The sequence below is a fragment of the Mauremys reevesii genome, linkage group 15 (assembly GCF_016161935.1).
Source record: "Mauremys reevesii isolate NIE-2019 linkage group 15, ASM1616193v1, whole genome shotgun sequence".
In the NCBI taxonomy this organism is placed as follows: domain Eukaryota; kingdom Metazoa; phylum Chordata; order Testudines; family Geoemydidae; genus Mauremys; species Mauremys reevesii.
Window position 1 is genome coordinate 3,427,489 of NC_052637.1, and position 17,352 is coordinate 3,444,840.

The 17,352-nt window shown below is 54.2% G+C and overlaps 1 protein-coding gene across 1 annotated transcript in view; it reads right to left on the reverse strand.

The window, feature by feature from the left end:
* LOC120383928 (zinc finger protein RFP-like) overlaps nt 1-14,904 on the reverse strand; it is a 78,350-nt gene extending 63,446 nt beyond the window's left edge. Inside the window, exons 1-5 of the mRNA XM_039502257.1 lie at nt 14,465-14,904; nt 11,956-12,051; nt 11,141-11,371; nt 9,657-9,679; nt 8,834-8,946 (exon numbers count right to left, since the gene is read on the reverse strand). Of these exons, the coding sequence (XP_039358191.1) occupies nt 8,834-8,946; nt 9,657-9,679; nt 11,141-11,371; nt 11,956-12,051; nt 14,465-14,881 (880 nt within the window). The 5' untranslated portion in view covers nt 14,882-14,904. The remainder of the gene's footprint in view (nt 1-8,833; nt 8,947-9,656; nt 9,680-11,140; nt 11,372-11,955; nt 12,052-14,464) is intronic.
* Nucleotides 14,905-17,352: the final 2,448 nt, after the last annotated feature.

Here is a 17,352-nt window from a genome sequence, read left to right on the forward strand (position 1 = left end):
AAGCTGGAATCAGTGTTTTCAAGACCTGATTCTCGTTTACACTAACGCTGCTTGTTCCAGTGGAAAGGGACTGCAGCATCTCCAACTTTCATGATTTTATCATGAATCTTGTGATATTTGGGGTGTTTGATGAAGCCCCAGCTCCTGGAAGCATGTGAGGAGGTGAGACTCTCGGTTTTTGTTTTCTAAAAAAGAAAGTATCTAGTTCTTTTTGTTGCAGAGAAACACTTAAAAATTTCACCGCAGTGCAGTCTAAAGCTCTGAGAAACCAAAAGGCAAATAAAACAATACTAATAGTTACTATATTGTTCTTATTAATCCTCATGATTGTGGGGGGCTGGCCTGCTTAAGATTTTTAAAGCACTGTGCCAGTGAGAATTCAGAGCGTAAATCTCTCTTTTACCCAAGGGAAGCCCCCTAAATGAGTGTCATCATTGATCTAACACAGCACAGTGAACAGAAAGGGGAACGGACACTGAGGACAAGCTATGGGAACGCACAGAGCTGGGCTGTGGGCCCCAAGCAGGACATGAGCACAGTCCCCCTGGGCCCAACAGCAATTCCAGGCCCCAGGGCAGAACAGTTAATGGGCCCCCACTGGTGCCTGCATGCACAAGCCGCGCCCACGTGGACCCCTCCACCTGACATTTGAGCAGAGCCTGTGCTGGCTGGTGCCCAGCGAGCTGTCGGCTGTGCTGCTGGGCGCGCTCTTCCGGCATGGCCAGGCCTTCCATATGCCCCCCGGCTGCCTTCGCCGCCACTGCTGATATCGCCCCACACGCCATAGGTGCTGAATTTTGGTTTTGCCAGTGGGTGCCCCTTCTCGACTCTGCCCCCTTCCCAAAGGCCAAGCCCCCACTTCGCCCCACTCCATCTCTTCCTCTCCCGCTCTCAGGGCCGCCCAGAGGATTCCGGGGGCCCGGGGTCTTTGGCGGCGGGGGGGCCCTTCCGTTCCGGGACCCGCCGCCAAAGTGCCCTGAAGACCCGCGGCGGGAGCCCTCTGCCGCCGATTTACCGCCGAAGCGGGACCCGCCGCCGAAGCGCAGCCGGGTCTTCGGCGGTAATTCGGCGGGGGGTCCCGGCACAGAAGGGGCCCCCCGCCGCCGCAGACCGGGCTGCGCTTCAGCGGCAGCGGCGGCGGAAGCGGCAGCGGGTCCCGCTTCCCCCGCCCCGGCCCCAGCCTCAGCCTCAGCCTCTTACCCGAGCGCGTCTCCGGCGGGGCCTGAGCTCCGTCCCGCTCAGAGCCGCGTGGTGAGGGGGCGGGGCTGTGAGCTCCACGCCGAGCGGAGGCAGCTGCCCCGCCCCCTCCCCACGCCGCTCTGAGCGGGGCGGGGCTCAGGCCCCGTTGGAGCTCCCAGCCCCGCCCCCTCACCACGCGGCTCGGAGCGGGGCGGGGCTCAGGGGCTCGGCCGGAGACTCGGCGCTTGATGCGCTGAGGCTCCAGGAGAGGGGCGGAGGCGGGAGCCTCCGCTCTTCTCTTGGGGGCCCCTGCGGAGCCCGGGGCAAATTGCCCCCTTTGCCCCCCCCTCTGGGCGGCCCTGCCCGCTCTGACCCCTAGATCCCCTCCCCTGAGCACCTCCTGCCCACTGCCAACTCCTTTCTGCTTCCTCCTGCTTTAAAGGTGAGGTGTGTGTGTTTGGCTCAGTCTCCCCGTCCAAAATGGCAATTTCCAGCATATTTATACACAAACTTCCTCCATATTCTAGTTATTGAATGTGTGTCTATCACTGGTATCACAGCAATGTCAATATTAAAATAGTAATGAACTACAGCATTACATTACCATGAATTACAGTGTATTAAAATTATTACACTCAGCTACAAGCTGCGTTCACTGACACCCCTGTGTAAAGTTCACTCTGTGCCTCACCCCAGCTTAGCGCCTGCTTGGGAGCTGAGGGCCACTGTTGGCTGTGGGAAGAAGGTGCATGGGACTCACAAGCTGTGGGGAGTCTTTCCCCGCTCCCTTCCTTTCTCCGCTCCCTGCCCCTTTCCCTCCCTCTTGTTTCTTATCTAAGTCCTTGCTCCTCACCTTCCTGATGTTTCCCCTTCTTGCTTCCCACCCGTGTCCTTTTTCTCATCTCTCTCTGCTCCCCACCCCCTGGGGGCTCTGTCCAGTGCCCACAGAGGAGGTTGCCCCTGCTCAGGTAGGAAGGGTGGCCTAGTGGTTCAGGCACAGGCCTGGGGCTCAGGTGTCCTGAGTTTGGTTCTCTGCTCTGCCACTGACTCACTGCTTAGTCTTGGGAAAGTCACTTCACCTCTGTGTACCCTAGATCCCACCTGCGAAATGGGGCTAATGCTGACCCTGCCTCCTAGGCTGAATCTCTGCATGGCTGTGTGGTGATCGGGGAAATGGAGATACCAAGGTGAGTAGTTTGGGCTCCACGCAGGGGGCACGGGAGATGGAGGGGCTCAGGCCAGCTCCATGGGGGTGGGGCATCAGCCCATCTTCTGCCAGGGTCATGGGCTGCTTTTTCCCCGCACCCAGTGTGGCTCCTGCTGTGGTCCAGGGCTTCTCCTATCCACCCTGCATGGCTTTTGTCGTGGTCTGGGACTTCCCCTGCCTCCTACCCAGCAGCCAGTGTCCAGGGCTACTTCTCCCCATCCCTGCTCAGTGCGGCTCCTGCCGGGGTTGGGGGCTTTTCCTTCCCCTAATGTGTCACTGCACCCATCCACCGCCTGCGCCTAGGAGCCCTGCAGCCTGCTGGGGCGATTACAAAGGGCCTGGGGCTCCCAGCTGCTGCCACCACTACCAGGCACTAGGAGCTGCCACGACTGGAGGCCCTGGACGTCAGACATAGGTTCCTGTTTGTGGGTTGCTAAGCAGAGACACACACCCTCTGCAGCCCAGATTTAGGCACCTATCCATGAGAGGGGTGTGGCTTAGGGCACCACTTGTCAGCATCTCCCATTGGCTAACTTACATGGCTCCCCGCCTACTGAGGTGGCTTTTGTAAATCGCATTGTAAGGTGCCTGTGTTGCCCATGCATTGTCTAGGGAGTTTAGGCACCTGACTCAGCTCTGAGGGTCACAGTGCTGCTCTCTCTGTGATTTTCTCGCTGCCTGAAAGTTACTCACTGTGATTCTCAGCATTGCAACACTGGAGTCCCTGCATGGATTGCCCCCTGTGCAAGCAGTCACCTCTCCGCAGAGCACAGCTGATTGACATGGATTTGCACAGGACAGAGACAGAGCACAGGCTGGTTAGTGACACATCACAGTAAACCCAAACTCTCTTCCTAGAGGTGCAATCACTGCCGGCTCCAGATTTTTTGTCACCCCAATTGGTGAAAAAAGAAAAAGAAAAAAGGAAGAACATGATTGAGCTGCCGTCGAAGAGGAAGACAGCAAGTGAAGGACCCGCTGTCGAATTGCCGCCGAACACTGATGTGGGCAGATTGAGCAGCTGCTGCCGATCAGGACGTGCTGGCCCGACAACTGATGCACTGCCGCCGCTTTCTATTGGCTGCCCCAGGCACCTGCTTCCTTTGCTGGTTCTTGGAGCTGGCCCTGAGTGCAATATTCCCTGTGGGTGCTGGGGGGACACAACCAAGTTGAGAAGCAAATCCCATGATGCTCCCCCAGCACCTGCAGCTGGGACATTAAAGTGGAACAAACAAGAATTATTGTTTGTAATGTTTTATTTACAGTAAGTAGCTGTAAAGTAGCAAAGTAAAACGAGCTAAGAAGGAGCTTTAATAACCACAGCATGGCCAGGAGATCCCCAGCTACTGAGAACAGTTTTCTCTATGCACTAAAATAGCACCAATGGCCAGGGATTAATATAGGGAATTAATGAGTTACAGTCTCACTTTCAGTAACATGTAATAAATCTCCCCATCCCGCTCATGTTCCCTTTTCTTCCATACTCTCCTTTTCTATTCATTATTGTTCTAGCCTCACTTTCCATCCCTCTTTATTTCTCTGTGTCTCGCCTCCCTGTCACAGATCATCCCCCTCGGCTGCTCTCTTCTTTCCCTGATCTTATCCCTTCCCCTTTTGCTGATCCCCGGCTGGGAGCCCCCACTGAGATCTAAGGACACAGATCTGTACAAAACCCTCCCTGCAGTTGCTGCTTCTCCCCAACCCCTGATTGATTCATGCTGTGTCCCTGCCACCCCCACCTCCACCTGTCCCCAGCCCGGCTGTTAGTGCCACCCCCTGCCCAGCCCCCACCTCTGCCCCTCAGGCCCCTCCTGCAGCTTCAGAGGTTCTTCCCCCTCCTCCCCCATCCCTGAGGCTGCAGAGAGGGCGGGGGAGGTGCTTCCAGGGGCCATAGAGATGAGGAGCCAGAGGCTGGGTAGATGGGAATCTTCCAAGGTCATAGAGACTGGGCTGTGTGTGGCTAGAGAGGCTGATTTCCAGTTCCACTCTCTGTTGTGTCTCAGGGACACAGTCGGAGCCGGGTGTCTGTGCCCCACACCTGGAACCAGGGTCGGATTCTCTCCCCAGGGACGGAGCCCGGTGGGAAAGTGAAGATCGGGGCCTCGTCACCAGCATTGATAAATGTCACCTGCCCCTGGTCACAGTCCAGACAAACCCGGATCCTGCTGGGGAAACGGCGCCGGGGTAGGGGGGTCACAGGGGAGGTGAGAGCCTGGAACTGACCCAGCCACAACCCCACAGCCCAGATCCCCCCCTCAGGGCTACGGCTGATCTGTCCCTTCCTCTCCACAGACTCTCTGGTCACCCCCACAGCCCAGCCTCCCCCATCCCCCACCTCCACCTCCCAGCAATGTCTCCCCGTGGTGAATCCCTCACAGCCCAGCACACACAGCGCATTGTGAAATCTCTCAGGGTTGTTGGGCAGTTGCTGCCGTGTGTCTCCCCGTCTCACACTTTTCTGACCCTCAGACAGGACGAGTTGGGGATGAGCCGTGTCTGGATCCAGAGTCACATTCACTGGGGAGAGAGAATCAGAGTGTTAGGGGCAGAGCTCAGCCCTGGGGGAGTCTGGGGCCATTTCTCACACTCCCCAGCAGCCCCATTCAGGCTGGGACAGTCCCAGATCCCAGGGAACTGCCTCAGTCCTGGACACCTGAGGGTATGTGTAGACTACCCGCCGTATCGGCGGGTAGTGGTCGATTGAGACGCGATATATCAATCCCCAAACGCGCTCCTGTTGACTCTGGAACTCCACCAGCACGAACGGCGGTAGCGCAGTCGACGGGGAGCCGCGGACGTCAATCCAGCACCGTGAGGACGAGAGGTAAATCGATCTAAGATACTTCGACTTCAGCTACATGAATTTGCGTATCTCAGATCGACCCCCCCCCCAGTGTAGACCAGCCCTGAGACTGAGCAGAGATGTCACTGCAGCTCCTCAGTCTTTGTAATGGGTCCCACTTCATTAGTTTCTCATTTATCACAGAGGCTTCAGCTCCCACATCCTGCTGCTGGTGTTGCCCCATTCCCAGCAGTACAGACACAGCCAGGAAGGCGTCAGAAGTTTTTATTGAGGGAGCAGAAGTGGCAGGTACCAGCTTTATACCCCAGAGGGAAGCTCCCTCCCCTAATGCAGCCTCCAGTCCCAGGCCAGGGAACAGAGAGGAAGGTGCAGCAATGGGGAACAGCCACTTAAGACGAGAGAGTAGGAGGTGGCACTGGGTGCGGTAGCACCATCTCCAGCCTAGAGCGAAAGGAGGAGCTGACAGTCTCACAGGAAGAGCATCTCTCCAATCCAGGAAGCAGGGAGCGGCTCCCATGGGAGAGCCCAGCCCTGCCCAGAGGAAAGGCAGTATGTTGGAGAAAAGCGATGGGAGACCCTCTGCACCAAGGTGAAGCAGAGGGATGTGGCAGGGAGCTCTGTTCGCGTGTGACTCAGTTAAGAGTGTTTCTGTTCATCAGAACGGGCATGAACTCAGCACTAAGGGTGGTGTCAGGACTCTTTTTGTGTCTCGGCCCGCTCCGTGGCCCTGAGTGAGGCCCTGCCCCCTGGCCAGGCTGGGAGACTTGCCCGCTATGGAGAGCCCCTGACACTCCACCTGCCCTGGACATGGATCCATGGGCCTTTGGCAGCAGTCCCCAGCCCATGTCCCCACTCCCTGGGGTGCACCACCCTGGGCAGGTGGAGGATCCAGGGCTTCCCAGTGCAGTCCCTGGATGGCAGCCTGGTTCTGGCTTCTGGCCTGGCCAGGGCCTCAGGGAAAGAGGAGCAGGGGTGGGGCCATTGACAGAGGCCAGCACCAGGGAGAAATTGGTGCTGTGGGCAGGGGCTGCACTACACAGAGAGGAGCTGCTCAGCTGCCCTGCCCTAAGCATAGATACTGCCTGCAATGTTCCATGCCTGCCAAGGCTTGCAGTGTGTGTGTGTGTGGGGGGGGGGGGGGAAACGTGGCCCTTTTCCCCCAAACTATGCCCATGCTGAAAAGTGTCCTGGTCATCCCACCTTTAAAAGTGTGTGTGTGTTGTGGGGGGAGATATGGGCCCCTGGATCTCCTTACCATTTAATGTGTTATTTTTAGGGCTGTGTGTGTCATGGTTGCTGTCAGTTTGGTTAGTAACTTTAGCTACAATCTCATGAAGATATTTTCTCTGGAATTTTCTCATAATTTAAAGGCAATCTTCACCCGCAGACTCACCCTGTCTGTGTGCTCCAAATGATTCTCCCCTTTTTCTCTCCAATTCAGACGGCAGAGTGTCTTGGGGGAGAAAGGGGAAGAGAGGTGAGATTTCAGACTTTCATATTCATAAGAGCATCCCCACTCGGAAACTGTTTTATAATTATGACAGAGAAACAGACAGAGAGGCCCAGAGACACACTCAGGTATTTAATATAAAAAGGTCTGAAATCTATTTTCCCCTCTCAATCAGGCATCTCTCAGCAATGGAGCCAGCAGCCTTGCAGCCTCACAACTATCCCAGGACACACAATCTGTAAGAGATTTACTTTTCCCTCCTCATCCCCTCCCTCCCTTCAGACTCCAGTTGGTTTGTCTCATTCATTTACTGCCTTTTTGTCGTAACCTAGACCCAGGTCATGCAAAGACTTTAGAATAAAAGTAACTTTACCCATTTGGGTCCCTTTGACACTAATGGGATGTGGAGAGTTTCCTAAATCCTGGCTCTAACTGTGAGCTGTTGGGTCTGTTTACTCAGCGCCTCTACAGAGAGCAGCACGACGGGACTTGTCCTCCATAGGCAGAAATAGAAATAGTAGTAAAATTATTTTATCAAGGTGGAAATTGAGGTGCGGGAGGATTGGCTCAAAGGGTCCGATTCCCCCCTGTACCGGGAAAAGGAGAGGGGAGGGGCCATTTGTGACTCTGCTGTTCAGTGGCTGCAGGGGCCGGTGCAGACCTTGGCACAGGCTGAGGAAGTTCTGAAGCCAGAGCTACATTCCTGTGACAATGGCCCCCGTGGGTCTTGGCCAGCGTTCAGAGTGTCAGAGGCCCAGCTTTACACTGCCCACCTCCCTCTGTCCCTCGTCTACCCCCCCCCCTCTTCCACCCACCCTCACCACCCCCACCCCATTCCCAGCCCTCTCAGGAACCCGCTTTGTGCCTGCAGCTGCTGGGGAGGAGGCACAAGAGGCTCCTGTGCTGGAGGGATCCCTGACCGTGGGGGAGGGGTTTTCACCTTCCCTACAGCCCATTTGCCCAGACTAGCTGCTGTACGGGACCAGAGCTCAGTGATGGGCTGGGTCCAGTTTTGAGAAATGTGCCCCATGGCTGGTGATGGGGCAGTAGACGGGGAGGGCTCTGAGCTATAGAGAGTTCTTTGCCATGTGTCTGGCTGTTGGGTCTTGCCAAAATGCTCAGTATTCAACTGAAAACCATATCTGGGGTGGGGAAGGAATTTCCCCCCCAAGTCAGATTGATGAGAGCCTGGGGCTTTTTTTCCTTCCTTCCTCTGCAGCCTGGGACACGGGTCAGTTGCAGATTTAAACTAGAGTCAATGGTGGATTCTCTGTAACTTCTGTCGTGGGGGCAGTTACCCTGTTCCTGGGATAAAAGGAAGTAAAAGGTGAAAAGCAGCTGAGGTTGGCTGACTGGGGAGGCAGCCACAACTGGGGCCACACCCAATTAGGTCACAACTGGCCCTGACCAAAGGGCTGGGAGCTAGGCAGGCGAGAGTCTCACTGCAGGGCTGCCTGGAATCACAGGGTACCTTATACAGAGCAGGGCTGGGGCGGGGCAGGCAGAGCTGGGGAGCTCTGGCCTGGCAAGTCCCCAGGCTGAGGCCTTGCTAAGGGCCAGGGATGGTACAAGGGCTGCAGGGAGGCAGCTGGAGCTAGAAACGCAGCAGGTCCAACCCCCTTGCTAATGATGAGTGGCCACTGCGCACTGCAGTCTGCCCCAGAGAAAGGGGGGTAGATGATGACTGGCAGTAACCCACTGAGGCAAGGTGGGTATACAGGGTTGGGGCTCCACTGGGAGAGGAGACCCAGAGTGTGGGGGTACTGCTGTGGGCAGAACCCCAAGGTAAGGGGCACTGGAGTCCAGGAGGGACATAGGGGGGCCTGAGGCAGGAGAGACACTGGCCAGCAGTGGGCACTCTGGAGCGGGAAAGCTAATTCCCTGACTGACCAACAGGAGGCGCCGCACCGCTGAGTGCTCAACCTGTTACACTTGAAGTTTTAAAATCATGATTTAAGAACTTCAGTAACTTGGCCTGAGGTTAAGGGTCAATTGCAGGAGTGGGTGGGTGAGGTTCTGCGGCTTGCAATGTGCAGGTGGTCACACTGGATGATCGTGATGGTCCCTTCTGGCCTTAAGTTAAGAAATGACTCAAAGACTTTAACAGCATCATCTAAGTATGAACCAATTGATCAGCACCATTCTCTTCTCAGAGCATCATCCCAATTTCCATTCCTAGATTCCTTCTACGTACCTTTGAACTTCCCCAGAATCTCCATTAGCACAATCGTTTTCTGGGAGAAACCACTGACTCGCTCTTCCAGTTCAGGAGAAATCTCTGGCTGCTGGAACTTCCCCATCTCACACCTGGAGAGAAACAATTTCATGTGATTATATTTTACTGTATGACTCATAAGTTCTGGCTAGTGAGTTGCTGCTATAATGGTCCTGGAGTTAGAATTCCTCAACTTCTCCCAGCCTCAGAGCAGGTGCAACACAGCCCAGGGCCAAGCAACCTTCCCTTCAAAGATCATTAATATTCTTCAACTCTGGTCTGGAGAGATCAGCTCTGGGGACAAAAGACGAATTCAATCTCCGTGGCCAATTCGCTCCTCGGCCTCCATTCTCTGAGGGTCAGGAGTTTTCCAGATAAAGTGCTGTAGAAATCTGCCTCTAGGAACAAGACACACCAACTCCTCACTCTCCAGCTCATTTCTCACAGGTCTCCAAACAGCCCTCGGATGGGGAAAGGCTCTTGAAAACTATTGCCCTAGGCTGAATAGTGACCAGGACCCAGCAGTGACAGGCCCATAGTCCATCCCCACAATCCTGAGGCAGCCAGTCCCCCAGGGATGTGACATCTCTACAAAATACTTGAGGTCAGTCTTTCCCACTGACTGGAGAATTCCAGAGTCTTCTGTACAAGAGTGAGCACCCCAGGATGGAGTTGATCAGAGAGATTTGTATCCAACATGTGATCTCCCCACACATTTTGCAGTAGAGCCCCAGGGAGATGCGGTGCTACCCTCATCATCAAGCTCTTTCCCAGCATTGTGGAGTGCGAGGGAGCCACATACCTGCTCAAGGTGGTTCTGACATCCTAGAGGAGAGAGAGACAAAAGAATTTCAGTCCTTTCTGACACACACACACACAGGGGATTCCAGGGAAGGGATTTAGGAAGTATGGGGGAAGAGACCCTGCCCTGGCCCAAGGGCCATTGATTCCCTGAGCGAATGGGGCTTTTCCATCTTTCATATCTCTGTGACTCTGCTAAGAATAATACTCACTCAGATGTCAGCAATGCACATGCCGAGTTACACTGGGATCTCCGACTGCTGGACTCCAGTGGTTATGATTCAGTAGCCCGCTCCTCCCTCTGTGGGGGTCTGGCATGTTTCTAATGATGAGTGCCGGTTTCCAATTGTCCCTGGGGGTGCTCAACCCCATGCCTCACCTCCACTCCAAACCTTTCCCCAGTGCCACACCCCAACCCAACTCTTCCCCCTCCCACTCAACCTCCACCCTGTCTCTTCCTCACCTCCTCTTGTGAGCTGCCATAAATATAAAGGAAAGAGTAACATAAAATACCTCCTTGCAGCTGTACTGAATCGCTTTACCTCTAAGGGGTTAAGAAGCTCAGATAACCTGGTTGGCTCCTGACCAGAAGGACAAATAAGGAAAGAAGCTACTTTCAAATCTGGTGGGTTGGGGGAGGTTTTGTTTGGGCTCTGTTTGTTTGTTCCCTCTCCTGATGGCGAAATAGACCAAGCAGGTACAACATCTCCTGAAAACCTACCTGAAATGATCCATCTAAGTTTAAAAGAATTCTAACTAAGGCAAGGAAATGTGTTAGGTTATTTTTTGTTTTAGCTTGTGAATTGTCCCTATGCGAAGAGGTAGTTTTATTCCTGTTTTTGTAACTGTGAAGCTGAGTCCAGAGTGGAGTCGTCTGTGTTTGAAATCTTTTTATTACCCTGTAAAGATACCTTCTATCAATGATTTTGCAGGTGTGATTCTTGTACTTTTTTCTTTATAATAAAGTACTTTTTTAGTGTCCTGAAGATAAGGGTCTGGTCTGTACTTACATTAAAGGCAATTGGTTGGTATATTATTCTCAAGCCTCCCCAGGAAAGGGGTGAAGGGGTTGGGGGAATATTTTGGGGGAATAGGATTCCAAGTGGGTTAGATTCATGTGTATCTCTGAATTTTTGTATAAAATCAATTGGTGATGGCAGCAAGGACAAGGAAAGGAATTTGTGCCTTCGGGAAGTTTTTAACCTAAGATGATGGAATATAAGATTAGGGGGTCTTTCATGTGGGTACCCACATCTGTCCACCAGAGTTCAAAGTGGGGAGGGAATCGTAACATGAGCACACGCCCTCCACACTCCTCCCCCTCCCTCCCAGCATCTCCTGCACACAGTGGAACAGCTGATTGCAGCAGGCAGATGGTGCTGGAAGAAGGGGGAGGAGTTGATCAGCAGGGCTGACGGTGGGTAGCACTGAGGGGGAGAGCTGGCTGTCCTGGAGCAGCCACCTATGTTTCTCAATCAGTCTCACCTGTAGGAATTCACTTGCTGGCTTCTGACACTTCCCCTCCAGCTCACTGATCAGCTCACCGAGATGGGAAATCTGCTCAGAGAGTTTACTGACATTTTCATTCTGGATCCTCACAATCTCCTCATCCAGTTTCCCCAGCTGGGCCAGCAGGAGTCGCTCTTGTTCCTCCAGGAACTGCTGGAGTTGCTGAAATTCAGACACAATCTTCTGCCTCTCGGCTTGTGTTTGTTTCTGTATGAAATAGGGCAAGGGCTGGTCAGGGACATGGATGGAGCCCGGGGTCCTTTCATGGAGAGCTGAGTGTGCAGGAGGGTGATTTTCTTTGAAAATCCTAAGATTTCTGACATTTGACTCTACCCTTTGGGTACTAGGCAGGGGATTCTCTCACACCTTCCCTTTTGGCCCCTGTATCCCTCTGAGAGGGATGTTTCTCTGTCAGTCATGGTCAGCATCTTCTGTTATTTATGGTCTGTGGAAATTAAGACCCAGAGCAGCAGGAGGCAGGACTCAGCACTACACGGACAGAGACGTCAGGGGAGTTAAAAGAAACAAATGTTTTAAAAATGCACAAAATGTCTAGACACAGTGGACAAGCACTTCACAGGGACATTTGTGTGAATTCAGGCAAGCCACAAGGGCAACTCATCAACTGAAATGGAAGCTTAGGGCTTGTCTACACATGAATCAAACCCAGCAATCCATGATCATGGAGAAACACACACAAGCCCATGTTCACCAAGGCCACACAGGAGTCTGCCTCCAAACAGACCTCCCGCTGCCAGTCCCACAGCTGGTTCATAACAACAGGCACCTACCAGATATTCCCGGCAATTCCTCTCTCCAGTCGTTTTCAATCCCAGCAGCTTTTCTCTCTCTTCCCTCAGAGTTTTCAAATGGGCCTGGATTCTTTCCTGAAGAAACAGAAATTATTTGGGAGGTTTCCTCTGGATAGTTCAGAGGTGCTTGGAAGTGGGTGTTTTTCCACCTGAAACCCAAGATGACTGTGGTTCTAATCGCTTTGCAACATCAGGGCCACCAAGGTGATGAAACCTCATTAATGGAAACTAGGAGCGTGTTACATTGAGACTCGTTACCAATTCTGGTTCACTGTTTTTAGTAATTAGCAAGAGATCTCAATTATACCCAAGCTTTACTGGTATTTGTGAATTGATTAATGGTACAGAGCATAACAGGGCACTGGAGTCACATGGGGGTGAATCAATAAACCTGTTTTTGAAGGTTTAACAAACAAAGGGATACAAATCCCAGAAGCCATCAGGGTTTCAATATGGGCTGGGATTACAGCCCTGAAGCCCTCGGGCTGCACTGGTTGGGCAGAGCTGGTCTAAGCACCAGGGCAAAACTCGTGAGATGTCGGGAGGCCATTTGTCTGGTTTGAAGCTGCACAGACCAGTTTTGTGGAGCACTGTCCCTGTCCGGTAGGGACCCAGCACTGGACGTGGCTTTGTCTGGTGCAAAAGGGAGAGCAGGAGACTGAGGCTGCAGGAGGACACCCGTGAGGGTGGGGGCGGGGCTGGGGTGGCACCTTCATGCACAATGATGCAGGCGGGTGGCACGCTGGAAAAATGGTGGTGGGGTCCACACAGGGTGACTGATACTGGTGAGGATGGGCCCATGCAGGCAGACATGGGTATATCCGATGTTCTGGGGATGCCTCAGTGACCTCCCTAATTAGACATGATGCAGATTTGTACAAAGAACGGGTTGGGGGTTGCCCCAGTGCTGCCCTAACCCCTCTCCATGGCACTGCCCCCTGGGCAAGTACCCCACGGTCCCATTCCCTGGTAAAGATCCCGGAAGCAGTGCATTCTGGGAGATTACAACAGGCTGCCTGGTGGGACTAATGGAACCACTCTGGCTGGTCCTTGCCCACGTACACAACAGAGCAGGTCAGACTGGCACTGGTCAGCTCCAGCCTGGGGTTGGTTTTGCTACAACCCAGTGTAATCCCAGTGGTACTTGGCATGGACCTGAGCTGTCTGGAGCCCTTTTGTGTGCGGACTGAAGGTGCTCGGGGTCCCACACAGCGTTCAGCCCAGTGATCTCCTCTAGTGCAGGCTGGCAGCATCTGAGTTTAACCCCTCGTGGAGCAGCACAGGAGTTCAGAATCCCCGTGGGAAACCTCCTCTCCCTGGTGGGCCTGGGACCTTTATCAAGGCGTCTCTCCCTCCTAATGGAGACACTTCATCACTGGGTGGGGCTGATGCTAAGATGTCAACATGACAAAGTGGTTTGGGTCTTCGACTGGATCTGGGGAGATCTGGGTTCTATGCTAAGCTCTGTCACTGACATGCTCGGTGACTGTGTGCAACTCGCTGCCCTGCTTTGTGCCTCAGTTTCCCTTCCCACCTTTTGTCTAGCTAGACCAGTGGTCACCTACCAGTCGATTGCGATCAACTAGTTGATCCTGGAGATTCTCCCAGTCGATCGCAATTTCTGGCAGCCGTGCGGCACTCCCAGAAGGGGCCAGCCTGCCCCTGCAGCCTGGGGTGAGGGCAGAGTTCTCTTCACATGGCTCCTGCCTGCAAGCGCCACCCCCACAGCTCCCATTGGCTGGAAATGGGGAACTGTGGCCAATGGGAGCTGCTGGAGTGGTTCCTGCAGAGAGGGGCAGCGTGTGTAGCCACATGCTCCCCTCCAGGGGCCACAGAGGCACATTGGCCCCTTCCAGGAGTGGCGCAGGGTTGGGAACTCCGCAAATAACAGAGGGCCGCCCTTAGCCCCGCTGTACTACTGACCAGGAGCTGCCTGAGGTAAGTCAGTGCTGCCCAGCTGGAGCCAGCTTCCCTCACCCCCTCCTGCACCCCCACCCCCTACTCCAGTCCTGACCCTCCTCCCAGAGCCAGCACCCTGTGCCCTCACCTGCACCCCAACACTCTGCCCCAGCCTGGAGCCCCCTCCTGCACCCCAACCCCCAGCCCCAGGCTCAGCTTAGAGCCCCCTCCCAGACTGCAAACTCCTCGGCCCCAGCCCAGAGCCCGCACCCCCACCTGAATCCCAACCTCCTGCCAGGGACCGGTGAACGTGAGTGAGGGTGGGGGAGAGCAAGCAATGGAGAGAGGGTGGGTATGGAGTGAGCGGTGTTTCTGAGGGGGGGGGGTGTAGATCCTGCTTTCAAGTTTTGATAGTTTGCCTCTGTTGCCACACTGACAGACCATTAATTTTGTTATAGCATCTCCCCACACAATGAAGACCTTACAGAGCTGAATGATGAGTCACACCAGTGACAGGGAACTCTCAGTGAACTTAGCCTCTCATTAAACCCCAAAAGTTAACCCATTAAATTTCACAGCAGTTCCCTACCTTGTACTCCTGGGCAGCCTCCTCGATGGGAACCACTTTGTGAGCGCGGTGAGCCCGGGATCTGTCGCACACCACACAGATGGGGGTTTGATCCTCTTCGCAGAACAGTTTCAGAGCCTCCTGGTGTCTCTCACACACCCCATCCCCTCCTGCTCCTTTTGCTGCCTGTAAACTCAACTGCTTGACGAGTTCTAGGATATTTGCCAGCTGCCTGTTGGGCCTGAGGTTTCTCTGTTGCACAGTTTCTCTGCACTGAGGGCAGGAGGCGGCTGTATCGGATCCCTCCCAGCACTGGCTGATGCAGGCTCGACAGAAATTGTGCCCACACTCCAGACTGACAGGTTCTGTGAAATACTCCAGACAGACGGGACATGTCGCTTCCTCCTGGAGCCTTTCCACGGGGCTCTCTGCAGCCATGGCTTCCTCTGGGCAGTTTGTAACATTCTTTGTTTCAAATTCCGGATTTCACACTGTGCCCCGCCTGCAGCAGCAAGGGGGTGTGTCCTTGCCTGAAAATGACTCATGCTGTTTGCTGAGCAGGAAGGACCCAGCCAATTTTATGCTTGGAGGCTTTAATGTAAAAATGTACAATCACACCAGTGACAGGTAACTTTCAGTGAAATCAGCCTGTAATTAAAACCCCAAAGGGCTCTCGGCCTGCAATCAGCCCCTGAGCTGGTGGGGAGGGTCACTGAGGCATCGCCCTGTGAGGCTGAACCTGGAGGAGCAGGAGCTGGGTATCTAAGGAGTGATAGTCAGGCCTGGCAGAATTTTGTTTATAATAACTAATTTTGACAGATGATGTTTATTTTAAGCAATTTTTATATTTATCGATTTAAACTTTCACAGCTGCACAACAAACTGGGTTTTAATCATTTCATTCCCATTAAAATGTTCACGGTTGTGGGAAATTATGGGGGGATCAGACAATATTTTGGTCAGACCAGAACTATTTAATGACACTGGACACTGAGAGTCAAAATGTTGAAGCTTTAGAACTGTTAAAATGGTCTGTGAGCAGCTAAATCTCCTCCCTCCCGCAGCAGCTCCCCCAGGGCAGCAGGGCCGGCTCTAGGTTTTTTGCTGCCCCAAGCAAAACAAAATTTGGCTGCCCCCAGTCCCAGCCCTAGGCTCCCCCCTGTACCCTCCTGCTGCCCCAGTCCTGGGCTCTACCCCACCCACACCCCCTGCCGCCCCAGCGCTGGGCTTCCCCCTGTCCGCCCCACCAGGGCCCGCCCCCCCCCCCGCTGCTGCCCCAGCCCTGGACTCCCCCCACCCGTGCCCCCCCCCTCCTGCCGCCCCAGCCCTGGGTCACTGGTAACTCGCTCCCAGGGTGGGTCATTCAGCAGGAATTTTGGATGTGCACAAAACACAGACAGGATTGGTTCCCATATGGTTACAGAGCTGCAGTAAAGTGGAATAATTTTCAGCTTGTGTGATTGGAGGATATCTGGATGCATATTATAAGATTGTCCTCCATAAATGAGCAAAAGTTGAGGTGCCTTTATTATTCTTTTGTTCCACTCTTTCTTTCTCTGGGGAATTTGCCAATGCAATATCACTGTCTTCCTTTGAAAGAAACAAAAAGGCAATGGCTGTTGAAAATAGCAATTCCAGTCCTAATAAGCATTTCTTGCTCAATTTTATCCTACTCTTTCTACAGCAAGTTACAGTGGATCAGTATATTTGATTTGGGAGAAATGAAGTAACAGCTGCTCAACTGAGCTTGAGCACTCCTGAATTTTGAGGTGTTCAAATCTGGAAAGCAGGTACTGGGGTGGCGGGGAGGGGGGCTGTGGGCTCCATGGGGGAGCATGGCAGCAATGTGTCTGGAGCTGCATGGAGCCAGACACGCTGGTCAGAGTGGCACGGTAAGGGGGCTGGGGTTGGAGAAGGGTAGGGGTTCCGGGGGCAGTCAAGGGACAGGGAGCAGGGGTTGGATGGGGCGCAGGTTCGGGGGCAGTCAGGGGACAGGCAGCAGTTGGATAGGCATGGGAGTCTCCGGGGTTCATCAGGGGACAGGTAGGGGATGAGGTCCTGAGGGGAAGTTGGGGGATCTCAGGAGGGGGCAGTTGGGGACAAGAAGAAGGGAGGCTTAGATAGGGGCTGGGGTCCCAAGGGGCAGTTAGGGGCAGGGGTCTCGGGAGGGGGCAATAGGGGACAAGGACCAGCGACATTTAGATAGGGGTGGGGGTCCTGAGGGGCAGTTAGGGGCAGGGGTCTCGGGAGGGGGCAATAGGGGACAAGAGCAGCGGCATTTAGATAGGGGGTGGGGTCCTGGGAGAAGGGTATCAGGGGACAAAGACCAGCGGTGTTAGATAGGGGGTGGGGGTCCTGAGGGGCAGTTAGGGCAGGGGTCTGTGGAGGGGGCAATCAGTGGCCGCGGGCCGAGATTCAAAGGGCTCTGGGCTGCCCTCCGCTGCGGGCAGCGCAGAGCCCTTTGATTCCCTGCTGCGGCTGGAATTTAAAGGGCTCTGACTCCCGGCCGCGGCTGGGATTCAAAGGGCTCTGGGCTGCCCGCAGAGCGCCGTGTGCGGGGGATTCAGAATCCCCCCGCAGGCCGCACAATGAAGCTCCACCAGCCGCATATGTTGTGCAGGCCTGAGTTACAGTCTCACTTTCAGTAATATGTAATAAATCTCCCTGTCCCGCTCACATTCCCTTTCCTTTCATACTGTCCTTTTCTATTCATTATTGTTCTAGCCTCACTTTCCATCCCTGTTTATTTCCCCGTGTCTCTCCTCCCTGTCACAGATCATTCCCCTCGGCTGCTCTCTTCCTTCACTGATCTTATCCCTTCCCCTCGTGCTGATCCTGGGCTGGGAGCCCCCAGTGAGATCTAAGGACACAGATCTGTACAAAACGCTCCTGGCTGCTGCTGCTTCTCC